The following is a 17032-nucleotide window of genomic DNA, read 5'->3' as shown; positions in this document are numbered from 1 at the left end:
GAAAATTTCTTTTCATTTCAGCTTTCACAATATTTTAATACATAGGATTGCAGTATGCAAATAAACGGAAGTCTAACTGTGACTGGCTGAGTTACTTCTGTCACAATCCCTGCCACCCACGCGAATGAGCTGTTCACAGCTGTCTCGAAATCAAAGTTTTCCTCCTGTTTTCTTTCACTGAACAGAATTTTACAAAAAATAGACATGCAGGGAGGCACCAGGGACATTTTGTATGTGAATTTAACCCTTTATCCAGTACAATCTGGTGATACCATTCAAGCTTTCTAGATAAAATATAAACTCCGTGAATATAGACAATTTCAGATTCTTAGTCCATTACAGAATAGTCAAATAGCACTTTCATGACCACAGTGTCTCATGATTAGTTGAGTGCATGCATATGTCTTATAATCCAGCCACCTTTTTAGTATCATCCTATATTCAGCCTAAAGCCTCTCAGATGCACAGAGTTCTGTTTGGCTCACCTAAGGGATAGTGGGGAAGGAAAGAGACGGTGTGACACTGTCTTTTGCGCTATTTCTCTCCCCACCAAATCATGGAGTAAGGGGTCAATTTACCAGTGTTGCAAGTTAAAGCAGCCAAAGACCACAGCATGCTCCATCAACAGACTTTGGGGAATTGAGCCAAGTCAGAGGATCTGGCCCAATATTTTGCTTTTTATTTGTTACACAGGTAAATATGTGAAGTTATACATAGATTTTTTTATTATCTCATTATCTCGGGGTAAATGCCAGTGTAACAATGAAGTGTTTTTTGATATCGGAACCCAAAATATTGAGTCTTATTTAGGTTTCCTATATTTCATGCATTTGAAACAGGATTTTAAAATAGCACACTTATGTGATTCTTACAAAATACTCCTTTGTATTTTTAAGGTAATTTGCCAAGGAAATTACAGTAGTACAGTAGTAGAAAGTACAGTAGTAATTCGTGGCCTCATAAGTAAATTGGCCAATCACTTCAACTGATTTCTTCTGTTTGCATGCAATATTTCTTTAACACACTGGCACAGTCAGCTTAGGCTTCTGTTATATTATAAAACATATTCGATTTTGCAGCTAAGTCACAATCCCTCTGGGCTAGACTTTGCCTTGTTAGTTCGAGGCAGCTGCCCTGATGGGAGATATTGACTACCAGCCTCCCAGCTCTTCTGCTAGGAAAGAGGAGCACTAAGGTGTGGCCGTGGCTCCTCAGGAATCCCAAGAGGAAATGGGATATAAAAAATGGGATATGTCATTGTCTCCTAGGTATGGTTAGTGCTGCAAACCTAGGGTTTGCAAACCACAGCTTGTGTTACTGAAACTTCTGCACCTCCAAGAGGAGTGCTTTCTTCCCTTGGAGACCTGAGTCTGGATTTCTGACTAGGAAATAGGGATATTAAAAAGAGTTTAATATGGTAACCGTGTAACTGCTTCCTCAGGGGCGGGACCACCAGCCCTTCCCATCCAAGCTCCCGGGGAGGAGGCTTTGCTGATGACAATGCTATGACTCCTCTCTTTTTTTTCTGATGGCATCATAAAGTAAGAAACATTTCTATTGTGACTATATTGAGCTTCTTCATAGTTCCTAATGAAAACACAAGACTTAAAGGTGCTGCGCCTCCAAATCAACGTTGCTTTGATTTACAACCTATGCGTAACACACACAATTTTAATTGTGATAGAAATGTAGCCGTATTAGTCTGGTGTAGCTGAAACAAAATACAGGACTATGTAGCACTTTAAAGAGTAACAAGATGGTTTATTAGATGATGAGCTTTCGTGGGCCAGACCCACTTCCTCAGATCAAATAGTGGAAGAAAATGGTTGACTATTTTCTTCCACTATTTGATCTGAGGAAGTGGGTCTGGCTCAAGAAAGCTCATCATCTAATAAACGATCTTGTTAGTCTTTAAAATGCTACAGAGTCCTGTATTTTGTTACAATTTTAATTGTTTCTCTTTGGCTGCTGCCACTTGTGTGCTTGTACCTGCGTGCTTCTGAATGTGAGATACTGAGGAGCAAATTACTGCAGGCTCACAAAAGGAGCACTTTTTGCTAATTTTTCATAGAACGGAGGATTTATTTTGTTTTTAGAAAATTTGTTCAATAGAGATTAAGGAGCCTAGTTTTCCTTGTGAGTGTCTGTCACTTCAGCAGCTTGTTCGTAACATTAGATTGTTGACTCAAATTCCTTCAGAGGAGAAATTGGGGCCATTGATGTGGCCAGTTTAACCACCTGTCTTGTAATGAACAAATTGTTTTGTGTTTTATTCATTAATCCTCAAAGCTCTTTATTTCTCACTGACCAAACACTTCCTGCGTTAGAGCTGGCGTTAATAGCTGTTTGATAGACACAAGGAGGAGATATGAGGAGAGCAGCGGTCTTGACTTTTTGATTCACTCTTGTCTAGTATTTTCCCCATGTTTGTGTTTTCTCTTGAAGGTTTGAAATATGGCTGATGTAGCTACAATTGCTGTTTTAGAAGGTGTTTCAGAAGAGCCATTAACTCACAGAGCACAGAGAAGTAAACTGAACAATACAGAAATGTCTCCCTATTATTTGAATTGGTTCCCATGCTCACAAACCATTTATATTACTGCTTCAGAAAGCGGATAGCAAAGCCATAATATGGCCAGCTTACAATTTATCATACTCCCTAGGAAGAGGATGCAATAGTACTTGCAATGGGGTTACATTAGCCAGTGTTGTCCCATTGAATCAACACTTTAAATTGACCTTTTTTTTTTCTTCCAGAGCTTTTTAAAGTAATGTGTTAAATGTGTAGCATGATGTTTTTCTGACATACTCCATTTAATTCATTTTGATTGTCCTGCCCATACTATGTGGTTAGTGGGCAACTTGTTGGCTGACAACTTTTACTTGCCTGTCGAGGTCTTTAACTCAGTACCTATTTACTTATGAGATTGCTTAAAGCTTGAGCACTGTGGTTCATGGGAATTGAATATGTCCATTAAGTACTGGAAATTTCTTGAGAGCTGAAAGATATAACTTAATTCCATATTTGTCTGAAAATTTAGCGTGCATGTCCTTGCTTCTGCAAGAGATCCCTCAGATGCCAGTGACAGATACAGCATAAAAATCTGTATAGACTAGATTCAAGTCACTTAAATGTGGTGGTGTTGGGAGTCTTTTTATAAGCAAAAGGTCTGAAATTATAATGTCAAACTTTGCTCCAGCTTCTGCTGGATATTTTACTCCTTTGACCTGAATGGGAAATCTGAGAATACACCTTGTCCCATACATTTCCATTACTAAAGTGGAGAGTGGGCATGATAAATTGTGAGGAGTCCTAAGTGACACGAGACCATGTGGTCTTGGGTGTAAAACTGAAAACGTGTCAATGGAGCAACCTAACAGTTTTAGATCTGAAAGGGAAGCTACAGGAAACAATACAACAACATTCCCCATAGCCTGTCTGAGGTGATCTTGTAAATACTTGTATGGGCCACAAACAAGGGGTGCAACAGGTTATTGTATGCCATTCTGGATCTCTCTCCAACTGCTTCCTTAAGCTATGGTGGTGGCTGGCAGCTTTTTTTGAAGTGCTTTGATTAAGTTAGACGTTGGGTAAGTTCAGAGCCTAATTTCTCCTTCATAATTAAAAAATATGTGTGTGTGTCATGCTGCTGCCACTTAGTTTGCATTTCCTTATGTCCTAGTAGGGGTATGGCAGTGAATGATGTTTCCTGTAACAGCTGAGCTAGATTCAATATTTGGTTTGGGCTAATTAAAGGGCTAGGGCATAGGGCTGATGTTTCAGGTGGTTGTGATAAAACATGCAGATTAGCTACTTCACAGCCTTGTGGATCAGTCCCAGGGGAGCACTATTAGTTTGTGCATTCATTGCTTGACTAACCCCCAGTGCATGTGGGAATTGAGAGCCTTTCTCTTCCCCCAACCCCCTCCTGGCCACCAGGGGCCTTTTCTCTCTCCCCCCCACACTGCACTCTGCAACCAAGGTCCAGGAGAGGGGAAAGGGTTTGTGAAAGGGGGCTACTTACCTGGGGTGCTGACAAGCATCATGGCAGAGCCCCAACCTTGCTTTCCACTCCCTTGATGGTATGGCAGCTCCTAGTGTAGATTCTGCAGGATAGCTCTCCTCTGTGGGCTCCCCTCCAGTGGCCACTCTCAATATTGTGTACCTCCAAACAGCCCTTCCCTTTCCATGTTATGGAAAACAGCTGTTTTCCCAGTGCTTACGGTTTGCCCGTCACAACTAAATCCTGACCTTGCTTTAAGTTAGGAGAAGAGGAAGATGCATATTCAATTTGATGATCCTAGTTCTTACCATTTAGGAGGAGGTTCTTGAACAGACAGACTCTCAGATAGACACACATATACACAGGCAGGTGTGCGCGCACACACACACACTATTTGAAAAGGTTCTCAAATTATGATCTGCAGATCCTATTCTGCTGGCTTGCGGAACGTTTGCTGGGATCACCTTAATTCCAGCTTCTGGATCATATTAAAAGATAATTAACAATACATTAAATTATGTTTCTATTACATTGTTAATCACGTAGTTGCCACAGGTCTGTGATATGATCATGATTTATATCTAATTCTGTTCCTTTCTAGCACCCTAAATAATTCCTCTGTCCTTGATATTAAGACATTTTAAGGTTTACTCATGGTGATTATACATTTTGTACGCCCTCACCCCATACTCTTCCAAAGACTTGTGTGTCTGATTAAAAAGAGTTAAAATGCATAGTTTGGCTTTTTTTATAAATGGTTTCTGCCAGCCATTTAATCATGTTACTTTCATCTAGTGGCATCTCATTGGACAGTTCTCCTAATTGATACATTGCCTTGGTGGTGTTTGCTGCCCAAACAACAAATTAAGCCTTCAAGTTAGTTAATTTCACTTGTTTGAGCAACAAGACACATGGATGCCTCTTGTTTTAGGAACAAATTTGGTTCCCTGCTGTGTAATTTCACCAAGGCTTAAGGATTTGGTAATGGAACACAAAGTATTTTACCTGTAGGTGACTGATTAAAATCTCAGACAGTCATTGAGTGCCATGGTCCTCTCAGGTCAGGATTGGGGCAGGGAGAAGCGCTTGGCCTATAATTATGCAGGCTATATTTATTCTTTGGATTTTATTTTCCTGAGTTCTCAGTATAGAAATGTTTCATCAGTGCTCATTTCTCATTATGGAAATTCATATCAATAAATCAAAGTTTAGAGAAATTCCCATGGCTGGACTTTTCACAGGTAATATGCTCAAGTACTTGGGAGGGATGGAAGGCCTGTCCGTTCCACAGGGTACTGTAAGCCTTGGTGTGACTCTATAGTGCACCAGCTTGAAATTGAGTAATATCCCATGTGTACACTGTTACAGCGCCATGAAGGAACTTGATTGCAGTTACTTCATGGCAAGCTGGTGCTCTGTAGATTCACAGCCTGGGATTCTGCATTGTAACTTGTTTTGTAGACAAGCACTTAGAAACAACAAGATTTCAGAGGAACTATCAGAACTGTGCATGTATGTTATACGTTCTTGAGTCAAGAGTATGTAGGCTATCTGTTGCTTCAGAGAACACATTGTGCCCAGCATTCTTATTTTTAGAAGCTGTGCAGGTGTCACCTTTTGCAGGGACAGCTCTTCTCCTAGCCACATTGCATGATCTTAATATTAGCCTCAGGCATGGTATAGGTCAAGTTTGAAACTTCAGAAAGAAGTGGAAAAAAGAATACCCATTTTGGTAGGAGAGTTACAGTGTGGATTCCAAGTGACAGGTGGGTTGTAAATATGCTAAGCATCTGCAGTTTGTTCTCCTATTACCAGTGTTGCTTTGGGTTGGGGACAAATTCTTTATTTTGGAAAAATAGAGATGGTGGAAAGTATCCTGTGAAACACACACTTGTTAAAAATGTTTGTCAAGGTTCGTGGTAAATGTAATTGACTTTCCTAATTTGCTCTTTGAAGTACCTTGTAGATTTAGATGTAGAATTCTCTTGGGTTAACAACCTTCAACATCAGACTCCTATCTCAGTTAGTGTAACACTAGCCTCAGTGAAATATCCTCATACCTAAGCATTTCAATCTGTTCATGGATTGGTTTTTATCATTCTCTGTCTTTGGTCTGTTTGACTTTTCCTTAATCCAAGAGAGACCCTGATAGACCAGAACCAGTTTTAGGTGTAATCAATGGTTCTCAATCTATTTACCCTTGTGGGCTTCACATTCTACTCTCTGTGTTTTTTACACAATATATCTACTATATGTAAGGTCCTAAGGATTTCATATGAGCTGCATCTGTGTGCTGATTGGGCCATGGATTGAGAATCACCTGATGGAACTCTAGAGTAAACAAATATGCACTCCTTCATCATTTTTTGCATCATCATGGTTTCTAGCTCAGGATGGTCAAATAGGATCATTAAAATCCTCTTTATGCAGACCTGAGTCCATTAGAGATGTTAGAAAGCTGATTTATTTTTCCAGAGTGTTCATTCCATCTGCATGTGTTTCAAAGGCTATTCCAGTATCTGAAAAATGTCTTTGTAAATGGAATATGTGGCTCTTTTCTGACTCTAACCTGGTGATATAATTCTACCTGATTAAATATTTGTGGGAAAAAATTGCTCCCAGGTGTCTGTGAATTAGCAAACAGTCTCCTTACATTTCAGCATTCTTGTGGTGATTTAAATTTTGCTTCTTTCTTGCTAGTGCTTGTTTCTATGTCTGCACAGGGCTGCATCTCCTGTAGTGTTTAATGCGTTTGTTTCATTTCCCGACACCAGAACCTAGGCTTATATAAAAACCACATTTGTCTTGTATGAGTGCCTGTTCCTTTAATAACATGATATCGTTATGGGGCCTGCACAGCTAGAACCTGTAACTTTCTGGGAGCTTCCACTGAGTTCACTGCTGAGGCAGACTTGGGCTCTATCTAATTGCAGCCTTTGTTTCTTTGTTTGGGGAATTGAACTACACATTTATGCTGAACTCTGAGACTGTAATGTTTTGTTTACTTGTATTTCAGTGCTATTAGCTTTTGTAGCTTAATGTTTTTCATTTTGTTGTCATGAACTGCTTGCCATTCACCTCTTGGATATAGTGTTCATAAAACCCATATCATGTGGTGTAGAGATGTCATTATAGAGACTCTGGAGGATTTAATGAATATCTACCTGAATTGTGTGAAAAATTGTAGTTTGTATTGGGTTGTTTAGAGTTTTAAATATTTTTTGCTTTCCTCTTTTGAAACTATCTTTCAAGCTTTGTGCTAAACTCAGGGAGGCTGATTAGAAGCTAGCATAGTGTCATGGAACAAGATGGAAGTGACAACAAAGTGTTGTACTGTTTGATTTCTTTGAACCAATTCTTTCATAAAGGCCCATTATCACCCAAGCATTATAAGATCCTACCAAAACTCCTTCACTGGGATGTGTTCACGATTTCCACAACATTACTCAGGTGTATAACTCAGAAGAGATACCAACTCTGAACCAAGATTAGCTTATAGCTTTCTCTTAAGGGAACCCTGTTTCCAGTTTAGAGGTTTTTTGAGAGAGTCTCTGTAAGGAACACACTATAAGCTTGCTTGGCAACAAGACTTCATCAGCCCGAAAATACTCACTATGCCATGACTTTCTTAAGAAAACTCAAGTCAGCTTCATCTCCCAGGACTCTACCAGAGTACCTTCCCATAGGGTTTCTCTACAAGAATTCCTGAACATACCACTGCTTAGCCTCAAATTATACTTCACAAAGGCAAGAGCTTTTGAACCCTTCTGCCTTCAGGCTGCAGAAAAAAAATCTATGAATATTTTTCAGTACATACATTGCCATTGGAGGCAATATGGATCAGTGTAAAGGAAACTGAATTAGGGTTTAGGAGGGATTTGCCAGTGATCTGCTTTGTGACCTTGGGCAAGTCACTTTCTTTTTCTGTGTGTCTGTTTTGTGTCTTTCATGAGACTGTAGATTGTAAGCTTTTGTGGTAGGGACTTTTTCTTGTAATGATACACTGATTTTTATTGTAGCCTATATTCACTGTATTAATACAAATTAATAATAATAGTGGTCCTATATGTCACAATAGATCCTGTGTATATTATTGGGGGCTCTCTATAGTGTATTAAAATTAGATATGTTCCTCCTGTATTTCATGTATTTGTAATTTTATTGTGGGGAGTTTCACTCATTATAGGATAATGATTCTCTGCTCCCTGTCTGGCTACATTTATGGTCTTTGAACTACAATTGGTACTGTAATTTGGCAGTCTTGTTAGATAGGTCAAAGATAGCATAGGCCTAGAGAATGACCAGCTGCACATCTCTAAAAGTAGATCCTTTTGGGTTAGAGGCACACCAGGGCGATTTCAAACTTTCAGCATTATCCATGCAGAAGGGATAGGCCCACAGAGTTTGAGGCATTAAGGTGCCTCTTAGCTCAGTCCTCATTTCCCAGAACTGGAATGCTGATATTTGGTGGTAGCAAGCTGTAATAAATAACAGTGCTATTTAAGAAAGATCATAGTGACTAAAAATACTGTTCTGATTTTTATTTTCTTGAAGGCTCAGCTGTCCCAAGTTTTGGAAGAAGTGGGGACCCAGAAACAGAGAGCAGATATGGTATGTGTTAATTTTCTTTTCCTCCTTGATTTACAGCGTTGAAAAAGTGAGGTGCAACTTTAAATGCCCTTTAATAATGTGGATCCTGAATTTCAGATGTGAACGGGCAGTGACCCTTGCAAGGGGAGGAGAGTGTGTGTCCCATTAAAGAATATCATAGGTCTGGCCTCTTGTGCTTCTCCTTATTTACTTGGTACAAACCCTGCATACTGCTGAGATTACTCCTTCGAAAGCCTGTATTCTTCCTGACAATTTGCCTTCTATTCATTAGCAGTTCTACAAAGAAAATAATTATTTTATTTCATAATGAATCTGGTACTTTGATTGGGTGGTTGCAGTTAGTCTAAGATGTGATAGAATGCCCTGAAAACTAGTATTTTTACTATTTAATTTTTCAGGTGTATTTGTCTATTCAGTTGAGTTTAATCTTCTCAAAGACAGGAAACAGACCAGAAAATTGGAGGACGCGAGGTTGTACACAATTCAGTTGCTTTACTCTATGTCAGTGGTCCCCAACGCGGTGCCCGCGGGCGCCATGGCGCCTGCCGGGGCATTTGTGCGCGCCCTCCGACAACCTGGGCTGGCCCCACGCGCGGCGCACTGGAGGCGCCGGCCCCAGGCGCGCGACACGCACCAGCGCCTGGTGCACAGTGCTTGGGTGGCCCCAGCCCCGGGGCACATGCGGGCACGCAGCGCCGGTGCCGGCCCCAGGCATGCGGCTCGGGCGCCGGCCCCGGGCCAACAGCACAAGGTGCTCGGGCAGCCCCGGCCCTGGGACACATGCCGGCGCCAGGTGCAAGGGCATCCCCTCCCCGGCGTACCCCAGGACGTGCAGCCCCGCCCCCAGGCACCCGGCGCATGAGTGGCCCCGCCCCCGGGTGCCCAGCACATGAGTGGCCCCCGGGCGCCCGGCGCGTGAGTGGCCCGGCGCCCGGGAGCCTCTAAAGGTTGGGGACCACTGCTCTATGTGATGAATAAGCCATGTTTGGTGTGCAAATGAGCAAATTTCAAAGTTTCAGATGTAGAACTTTTTAATATGGACAAACCTGCATGGTCCAGAACAAATAAACAATATAGTGTTTTTTTATGTTAAATTGAGTGAATTTTAGCACTCATGAAAGTGAACATATAGGACTTGTAATATTAAGTAGGAGCAGAAGACACTGCTGGTCTGAAACTCAACTGCTAATCTTCAAAAGTTTCAGAGGGTAGCCGAGTTAGTCTGTAACTGGAAAAACTTAAAAAACAATGAATAGTCTAGCAGCACCTTAAAGACTAACAAAACATGTAGATGGTATCATGAGCTTTCATGGGTACTACCCACTTCTTGGTTGTGCCCACGAAAGCTAATGATACCATCTATATGTTTTGCTAGTCTTTAAGGTGCTGCTAGACTTTTAAAGTTGCTGCTGAAAAGCTTCTGTTTATCTTCCTGTGGCTCTCAACACAATTCTGCTAATGCATGTTGTTCCTTCAACCCTCTTGTTTTCATCATGAGTTGCCACACCTCTGTCAATGCCACCTAGTTTGGCTGTCTCTTCCATTGTTTTTCCAATATTGGGCTTTCTGTAAATAAATATTGCCAGTTCTGTCAAACAGTGCAGTGGCTACTGATATGGACAGATCTTTTTTAAGGTTTGTTCAGTTTCCCAGTGATTTGAGACAGATGTGAGCTGAGGTCTCCAGGGAAGACATTGTTAATTCCATTTATCATCTATTCTCTAAATTACATGGGCTCAGTTTTAAATTCCATGCATTTATCACTGGGCCTGTGCTTGTAGGATATATATGTAGAAAACTGTTGTATCCTCAAGGTTGGGGGGGGGGGGGGTGTTGTAAGCATTTCAGAAGTTACTGTGGCTCCAGTTTTCAATTGCATAAATTTGGAACACGGGATAAGATTGGGAAATTTTAGTTCCTTATGTTTATATGTGAAAAGCTGTTGTGCCCTATTGCTGAGGAGGAGGATACAGGATTAAGCAGTGCCCATTGTGCACTCTTGGAGAGGTTTAATTTAACAAAACACTGGAGATCTTCTGGTTATCCTCACAGAGCCTATACCATTGTGGTAGGAAGAGACTTCTGACTTCTGGCCCTAGATTATAGTAGTTTGAAGGACGGACTGCAGAGTGCTGAGGTATGGACTTTATTTAGTTTGGTGAGTTTCATTCAGTAAACCTGAGAAAATTGTTCCCTAGCATGATATACAGTCTGTTTTCTCTCTCCCACCCTCCTATCCCAGTTGAGGGAAGCTGACTTGTAGCTCTTTCCTCTCAGAACTGGAAGTTTGCTTTGCAAATGGTTTCCCTCCTTCAACAAAATAAATCCTCCTCTTGGAGAGGGATGTGTCACTCCTTTTATTTCTTTAGGGATGACAAGGTAATGTTTCCTTTAGATGCTGCCATTCCATTTCAGGCCACCTGAGGTCTCAAAGGGTTGTATTATCAGCCCCATCACACTTTGCTACCAAACAAACATTTTCTCCTGACATGTTTCTCCAAGTGAGAAACATGGGTGGCTTTATTTTCATACTCATTTTAAATTGACACTTCTTACATCTTCCCTTCCCATTCTATCCCCCTCCCAATTATTTACCTGTGATCTACTTCTTGTTTGTTTGATGCTGAACTTCTGTGGCTGGGAAGATACAAAAAGGTGGCTTCTTACCCTATGTTCTGACAGGTGAGACTGTTGCTTTTCACCAGAGAGTGAGTGCATGAGCTTAGTCTATGGCTGTAAGTAAAATGGAATAAACACTTGTCAAGTACTATCACACAGCCCAGTGGGTCTTTGGGCTGTTGATTGGGATAAGCTGCTAGGCAGGTGACATCTTTGCAACCACCTTAATGAGTGCTAATAGTTATCTTTCAGCGATGGAGATAAAATGCTGTGCTTGGAGTTCAGTGGTATAACAGATGTTATCTCCCCAGTGGGTTTGACTGGGTGTTTGTGGGTATGCTACTGTGGGCCCATGGTAGATAATTCATTCTGGACATACTGTTGATTAAAGTCAAAGCTGTTGCAGCAGCATTAGAGCATAGGGATTGTGGCCTGGACTAGAGTGACTGCATGCTATAAGCTGCCAAAAGGAGAGGGGCCCTATTTCAGGGAGTCATGTGCCCCAGAGAATTCTATAAAAGTGGTGGCATGTGCAGCTTGCTGACAGTGCACTAGCTTGATCTGAAATGCACTGTATCAGAAAGTGTAATAGACATGCTGAGCTAACTGGCATAGTGTATTGCTGCACATGATTCAATTATTTCTCTGCTAAAAATCAGTTTACTACTGGAAAAAAGAAATTAAACAGCTTCAGCTAATTGCAGTTGACAAGACAAAGGCAGTTTGACTTTCCAGTATTAATTAGCAAACCCATACTAATTAGCTTGTATAAGCACAATTCACGCTTCTTTCCCTAAATGCAATTAATATCACAACTGAAGACGTCTCTGGGCTGTTCTGCTATCATTAACATACTTCACCCTAATTAGACATGGCCAGTAGTGGCTGGAGAAATGGGTTTGTGATTAAGCCATAAAACATGCTTTAATATTTTATACCCTTCAGGGAACTTGAACCTAGAATTTATTTTCTGATTTAAGAGAAATTACCCCCATCATTGAGTTGTGTAATTTTTATAATGGAACTTTGATTTTCTCTCCCATTTACTTTATTTATTTTTCCTTCTTTGTTTTTTGGGGAGTGGTAGTGGTGGTATTTGTATTCCCATTGTGAGTGTATGACTTTCTAAAGAGTTATTTGGTGTGTGATTACATGATGGTCAGCAGACACTCTGTCAGGACTTCACCCAAATTTGTTCCATGGTTGCAAGAAGAAAGCTCAGCTCTTTTGTTTTTGCTGATTGAAATGTTTATTTTGTTTTTATTTTTCTGCAAATTTTGTTTTGTTGATTGTCATCAAAGGAGTTTCTGAAATAAGTTAGTACTCTTGAATGACTTTCTCTAGGACTTGCTTGTATATCAGGGAATCATTCAGTATTTTCATCAAGGCCTGTACTGCCCTAAGTTTGTGGTTACAGGATCTTTATGTGTGTGGCAATTTAATGTAATGCTGTTTGTGGGCATATTGGATTGACAATGCATGAATCTGATTGCAATTTCTCCACACATACACACATTTTCTTTGCAGGAAGTTTTTTTCTTTTAAATCTGGAGTTTGTTTCCCTTCACTCATATCTTCTTGTAGTCAAGACCAAAATATCTGTTTCAGGCATGCTATCCAAATAATGGCTGGGGTCTGTGCTCTCCAGCTCTCTTTTGGCCAGTTAGCTGGTGTCTAGACTTTTTTTCACCATTTAATCTCTGAGGGAAGTGATGATGGTATTTGGGTATCAAACAAGTGTGCCTGTGTTTTCACTTTCTAGAAGTACTCTTGGCATCTCTGCTTTTGTCTGCAAAAGGCAGTATGGCTTCCAGGGCAAATGTGCATTCTGAAGGCTTCAGACTGCTTATTGGAAAGTGTTCTTTTCTGACCTTCCGAAAGATTAAAGGGAGAATCACAAGTGTTACCTGGCAGGATGGGAAGCAAAGGAAATTTGGAAATGTAACGAACAGAATAATTAAGGGGAACTGGAGGCCACAAGTGAAGACATTAAGAAAACAATGGAAGAGGAATAGAGAAGGAACATTGAAAGGTGAATATAGAAGGTGGGTGATTTACAAGCTGGGAAATAGTCACAGGATCAAATCATATGGTGAGGGTGTAGCAATGTAAAGTGCCTTGTATTTCAAAATGCTAAGCTGTATTTGTATCTTTAGAGGTAACCAAAATGGAATGGAAGGAACAGAGAAGAAACAGGAATAGTGAAACTGAAGTGAACAGTACTGTTCTGGTATCAGTTATGAACTGGAAAGAGATATAAAGACCATTACAAAAACTGAGCTGAGAAAGAACTGGTGTGTACTAGGGTTTAGGCAGCAAAAATTCATAAATTAAAAACATTTAGTAAATGGAGGCTCCTAACAGCCTTATATTAGATTTGATATTTGAGTGAAATACCAATTGAAACTCAAAAGAAACTGCCACATTTTAGTCTGTGTAACAGGAGTAATAATACAGAAAAGGGAATCTCAAAACAGAAAGACCCATGGTGGGTAGGTGGGCAGTAGGGTTAAGAAGTAAAATATCCATTGCATCCATACTTAATAATGAAAGGTAATCAGACACGCAGTTAGGAATATTATCAAAGTATCAAGAGTGGGATAAGTGAAGGCTGGTAAGAGACTGATAAAGTCTCCAGATTATCTACAAATAGCTGGCAATTAAATACATAGGAATTAGAGCATTAATCTTTTGCAAGTATAAATAAAACTGAAGCTAGTATAGACCCTTGCAAATCATGCATGTGTGGGAGATGGCTGTGGGTGTGTTTTGGTCTTGTTTTTCAGCCCCAAGCTGTGGAAAAGTAACAATCAGTGAGGATGGTCAACATCCTTGAGAATGCAAGACTTTGGTTTTCAAACTAATGTAGATGACCGCAAATCCTGTAATATCTTATATAAGTCCTTGCTTATGCAAGTCTAGCAAAATTAAGACAAGTGGCTACCTGGATATTCAACTTAGCAACAATGTGATCTTAATAGACTAGTAAAAGCATCAAGGAGTCCTGTGGCACCTTATAGACTAACCGAAGTGTTGGAGCACAAGCTTTCGTGGGCAAAGACCCACTTCGTCAGATGCATGCATGCATCTGACAAAGTGGGTCTTTGCCCACGAAAGCTTGTGCTCCAACACTTCGGTTAGTCTATAAGGTGCCACAGGACTCCTCGCTTCTTTTGCAGACTCAGACTAACACGGCTACCCCTCTGATAATAGACAAGTAGTAAAGCAGTTTAGTGAACTATCCGGTGTTAAAATTGGGTTGAAAAGGATGAATTATAAAGGATCATTATAAAGATACAGCAAAAACTGATTCCAGATGAGATAATGTAACAGTTAGTTTGAATATAAAGGTGAAAGATTGGATGGAAATGTGAAGAAAATTCCTGATGGTTTAGGTATTTAAACTAGGCTTCTTTATACCTGGAATTACCAACACACATTCAAATTTAGATAGGCAAGTTCAAGAAGTTAAGGAAGAATTAACAATATCTGTAACAGTGCCTGTGATACAAATGAAAGTTTACATGAATAAAGCAGAGGCAGTATGATCAATCAGTTAAGCAAGTTGTTGGTTGTGCTGTAGAAATCAATACAACAATACTGTAATTTGAAACAGGGGGAATAAACAGTGTGAGTCAGAAGACAAGAGAGAATGGTAAAGAGAGGAGGATCCAATATCACCATTCTCACGGTAACAGGGTTGTGAACCTTGTTCATCAGGAGAAGCATTAACTGCTCAGTCATGAACATTGAATCTGAAATAGACTATTGTTTATGGTACCCTGGTGTACTATTACCTAAATGCCATGCTGATTGGTGGACTAGAAACATGTATCTTGAGAGAGAGATACTTAAAGGCAAATTTAAGAAGCTAATCTTTCCCCTGCACACACTTTCTCCTGTCCTTATTCTTTAAATTAGGAGTGTGATTTTGCACTTTCCCTTGGTGTTCTGTTCCTTCAGGAAATTGGATTGATCAGAAGGAGAAAAGGCTAGGTATGTAGGAGGAGTGATTGATTCCCAACTCTTCTCCCTCCCTCCCCCGGCCTTTTACCTTCTGCCTAGATGTGGAGCCATAGCTCTCAGGGTAAATTCTTTTTTAGGGGATGGGAAAGAAATACAATTATTCTGAGATTATATCTACCCTAGTACTATTCCTAGATAAGATCTTGGTCTCTGTACCCAATATAACATTCATGGGAAATTTACCCCTCTCTGTTCCCCATGGAGTGGTATATTTATATACAAACATCTAAGGCACAGAAACTGTATCTCTGTCTGACTCCTCTTTTACAGATTCATTGTACGGTCCCTTGTAGAATTCCCTCTGCTGGCTTTGTTGTATCTGCTTCATGTTCCATCTTTCAAAATTCATGCTCAGTACACAAGACAGTGGCAAAATCAAAAACATCTGTTGTATATTACTAGGAACAAATAGAGACAGGGAAACATCAAGACCTTGAATAGGTGAATGTGAATTGGTGAATAAATCACGCATGACACAGGGAAGGGATCAGCATGCTGCACTTTCACATGCTGGTGTATCAGTGCTACTTTAATTAGATTAGAAGAGGAGATTGTAATTCGATTGTACTGGCTTATTTCTGTTTTAAAAATCCATCCAGGCACATGGGATCAAACAGTACATCCTCCTCAAATTAAAAAGAAATAAACTGTCTGTTTAAAAGTCCCATTACACAAATGAACCTGCTGTTGGAACCATTAACATTAAAGTTTTATGGAACTCAGCAGTACAGTTAAGTTTGAGCAGGACGACTTACATTTTCCCATTGAAGACAATCACAGCTGACATGGGGTTAAGGATTTTCATGCAGCAGTAGATAGCATTGGAGTAGTTTCCAAAGCAGAAAACATCATATTTTTTTCTTGGGCTCCTGACTCCCTGGGGAAAGGCAGCTATTACATGTGGAAAGGGTAACTTGGCATCAGAGCTGTGAGGTGGGTCTAGCTCTGATGATGCTCCTGAAGGTCAGTCTCATTGTAAAAAATATGATTGTGGTCATTCTTTTTTTTTCTCGGGGCTTCATGTCCACTCTTGGAAGCTTCACTGCAGTGTAACAGTTGTTGAAGGTGTCTGGCTATAGTATTATAGAGTAGATGGCTATAACTTTTTTCAATCTCTGATCCCAACATCATTGTTGGGGAGCCTGCTGCTCTAGAGTAACAAAATAGTACTTGGTTTATTCAAGATACTTCTGATTGCTTGAGAACTCGTGGAATCTCTAAAAGCCAGGTATTCCTGTGGTATCTTAGAGACTATCCAAAATATATAGAATTATGAGGTTTTGTGGGCAAAACCCAGTTCATCAGATGAATTGGAGAATGGAAATCTTTGGTCATTTATGATTCACTTGTATGGAGATATATTTGCAGGATCCTGGTAATGCATGATTCCTCACTGTCTTTTTGAAGGTCTCTTAAAATAAATCATGAGTACATTCCTTACTTTACCAGATAGGAATTTCTCTAATCACATTTTACCTGGTCTTTGAGGCTTCAGTCTTTTCTGTCAAAACTTAGGAGTTTGAAGATGATGCTCTTCTGTCTTTGTGATGTCTGGGTTGATAAGCTATTGCAGCTATGACCTAAGTGAAATTTGCCTCTTCCAATATACCACTTTCACTGAAATCCCTTTAGGCCCTATTTTGAAGGCTCGAGTGGCACACAGGCCTTGTGTTCTGCAGTGGTCTGAATGTCATCCATTAAGCGCAATATCTCTCTGCACAAGGATCAACAGAAATGGTGAGAACACTGCCTGGCTGTGCAGTTTCAGTGTG

General features: G+C 40.3%; 1 protein-coding gene across 8 annotated transcripts in view; it reads left to right on the top strand.

The window, feature by feature from the left end:
* Nucleotides 1-17032, top strand: part of MAD1L1 (mitotic arrest deficient 1 like 1) — a 743124-nt gene that overhangs the window by 395583 nt on the left and 330509 nt on the right. For 7 of the 8 annotated variants that reach the window (XM_075899593.1, XM_006112872.3, XM_006112873.3 and 4 more), the window contains one exon: nucleotides 8559-8615. The exons of the other annotated variant lie outside the window; for it this stretch is intronic. In XM_075899593.1, the coding sequence (XP_075755708.1) occupies nucleotides 8559-8615 (57 nt within the window). The remainder of the gene's footprint in view (nucleotides 1-8558; nucleotides 8616-17032) is intronic. 8 annotated transcript variants of the gene reach the window in all.

The sequence above is a fragment of the Pelodiscus sinensis genome, chromosome 16 (genome assembly GCF_049634645.1).
Source record: "Pelodiscus sinensis isolate JC-2024 chromosome 16, ASM4963464v1, whole genome shotgun sequence".
Lineage (NCBI taxonomy): Eukaryota > Metazoa > Chordata > Testudines > Trionychidae > Pelodiscus > Pelodiscus sinensis.
The sequence above is the reverse complement of the archived record's forward strand: the minus strand, read 5'-3'. Positions and strand labels throughout refer to the sequence as shown.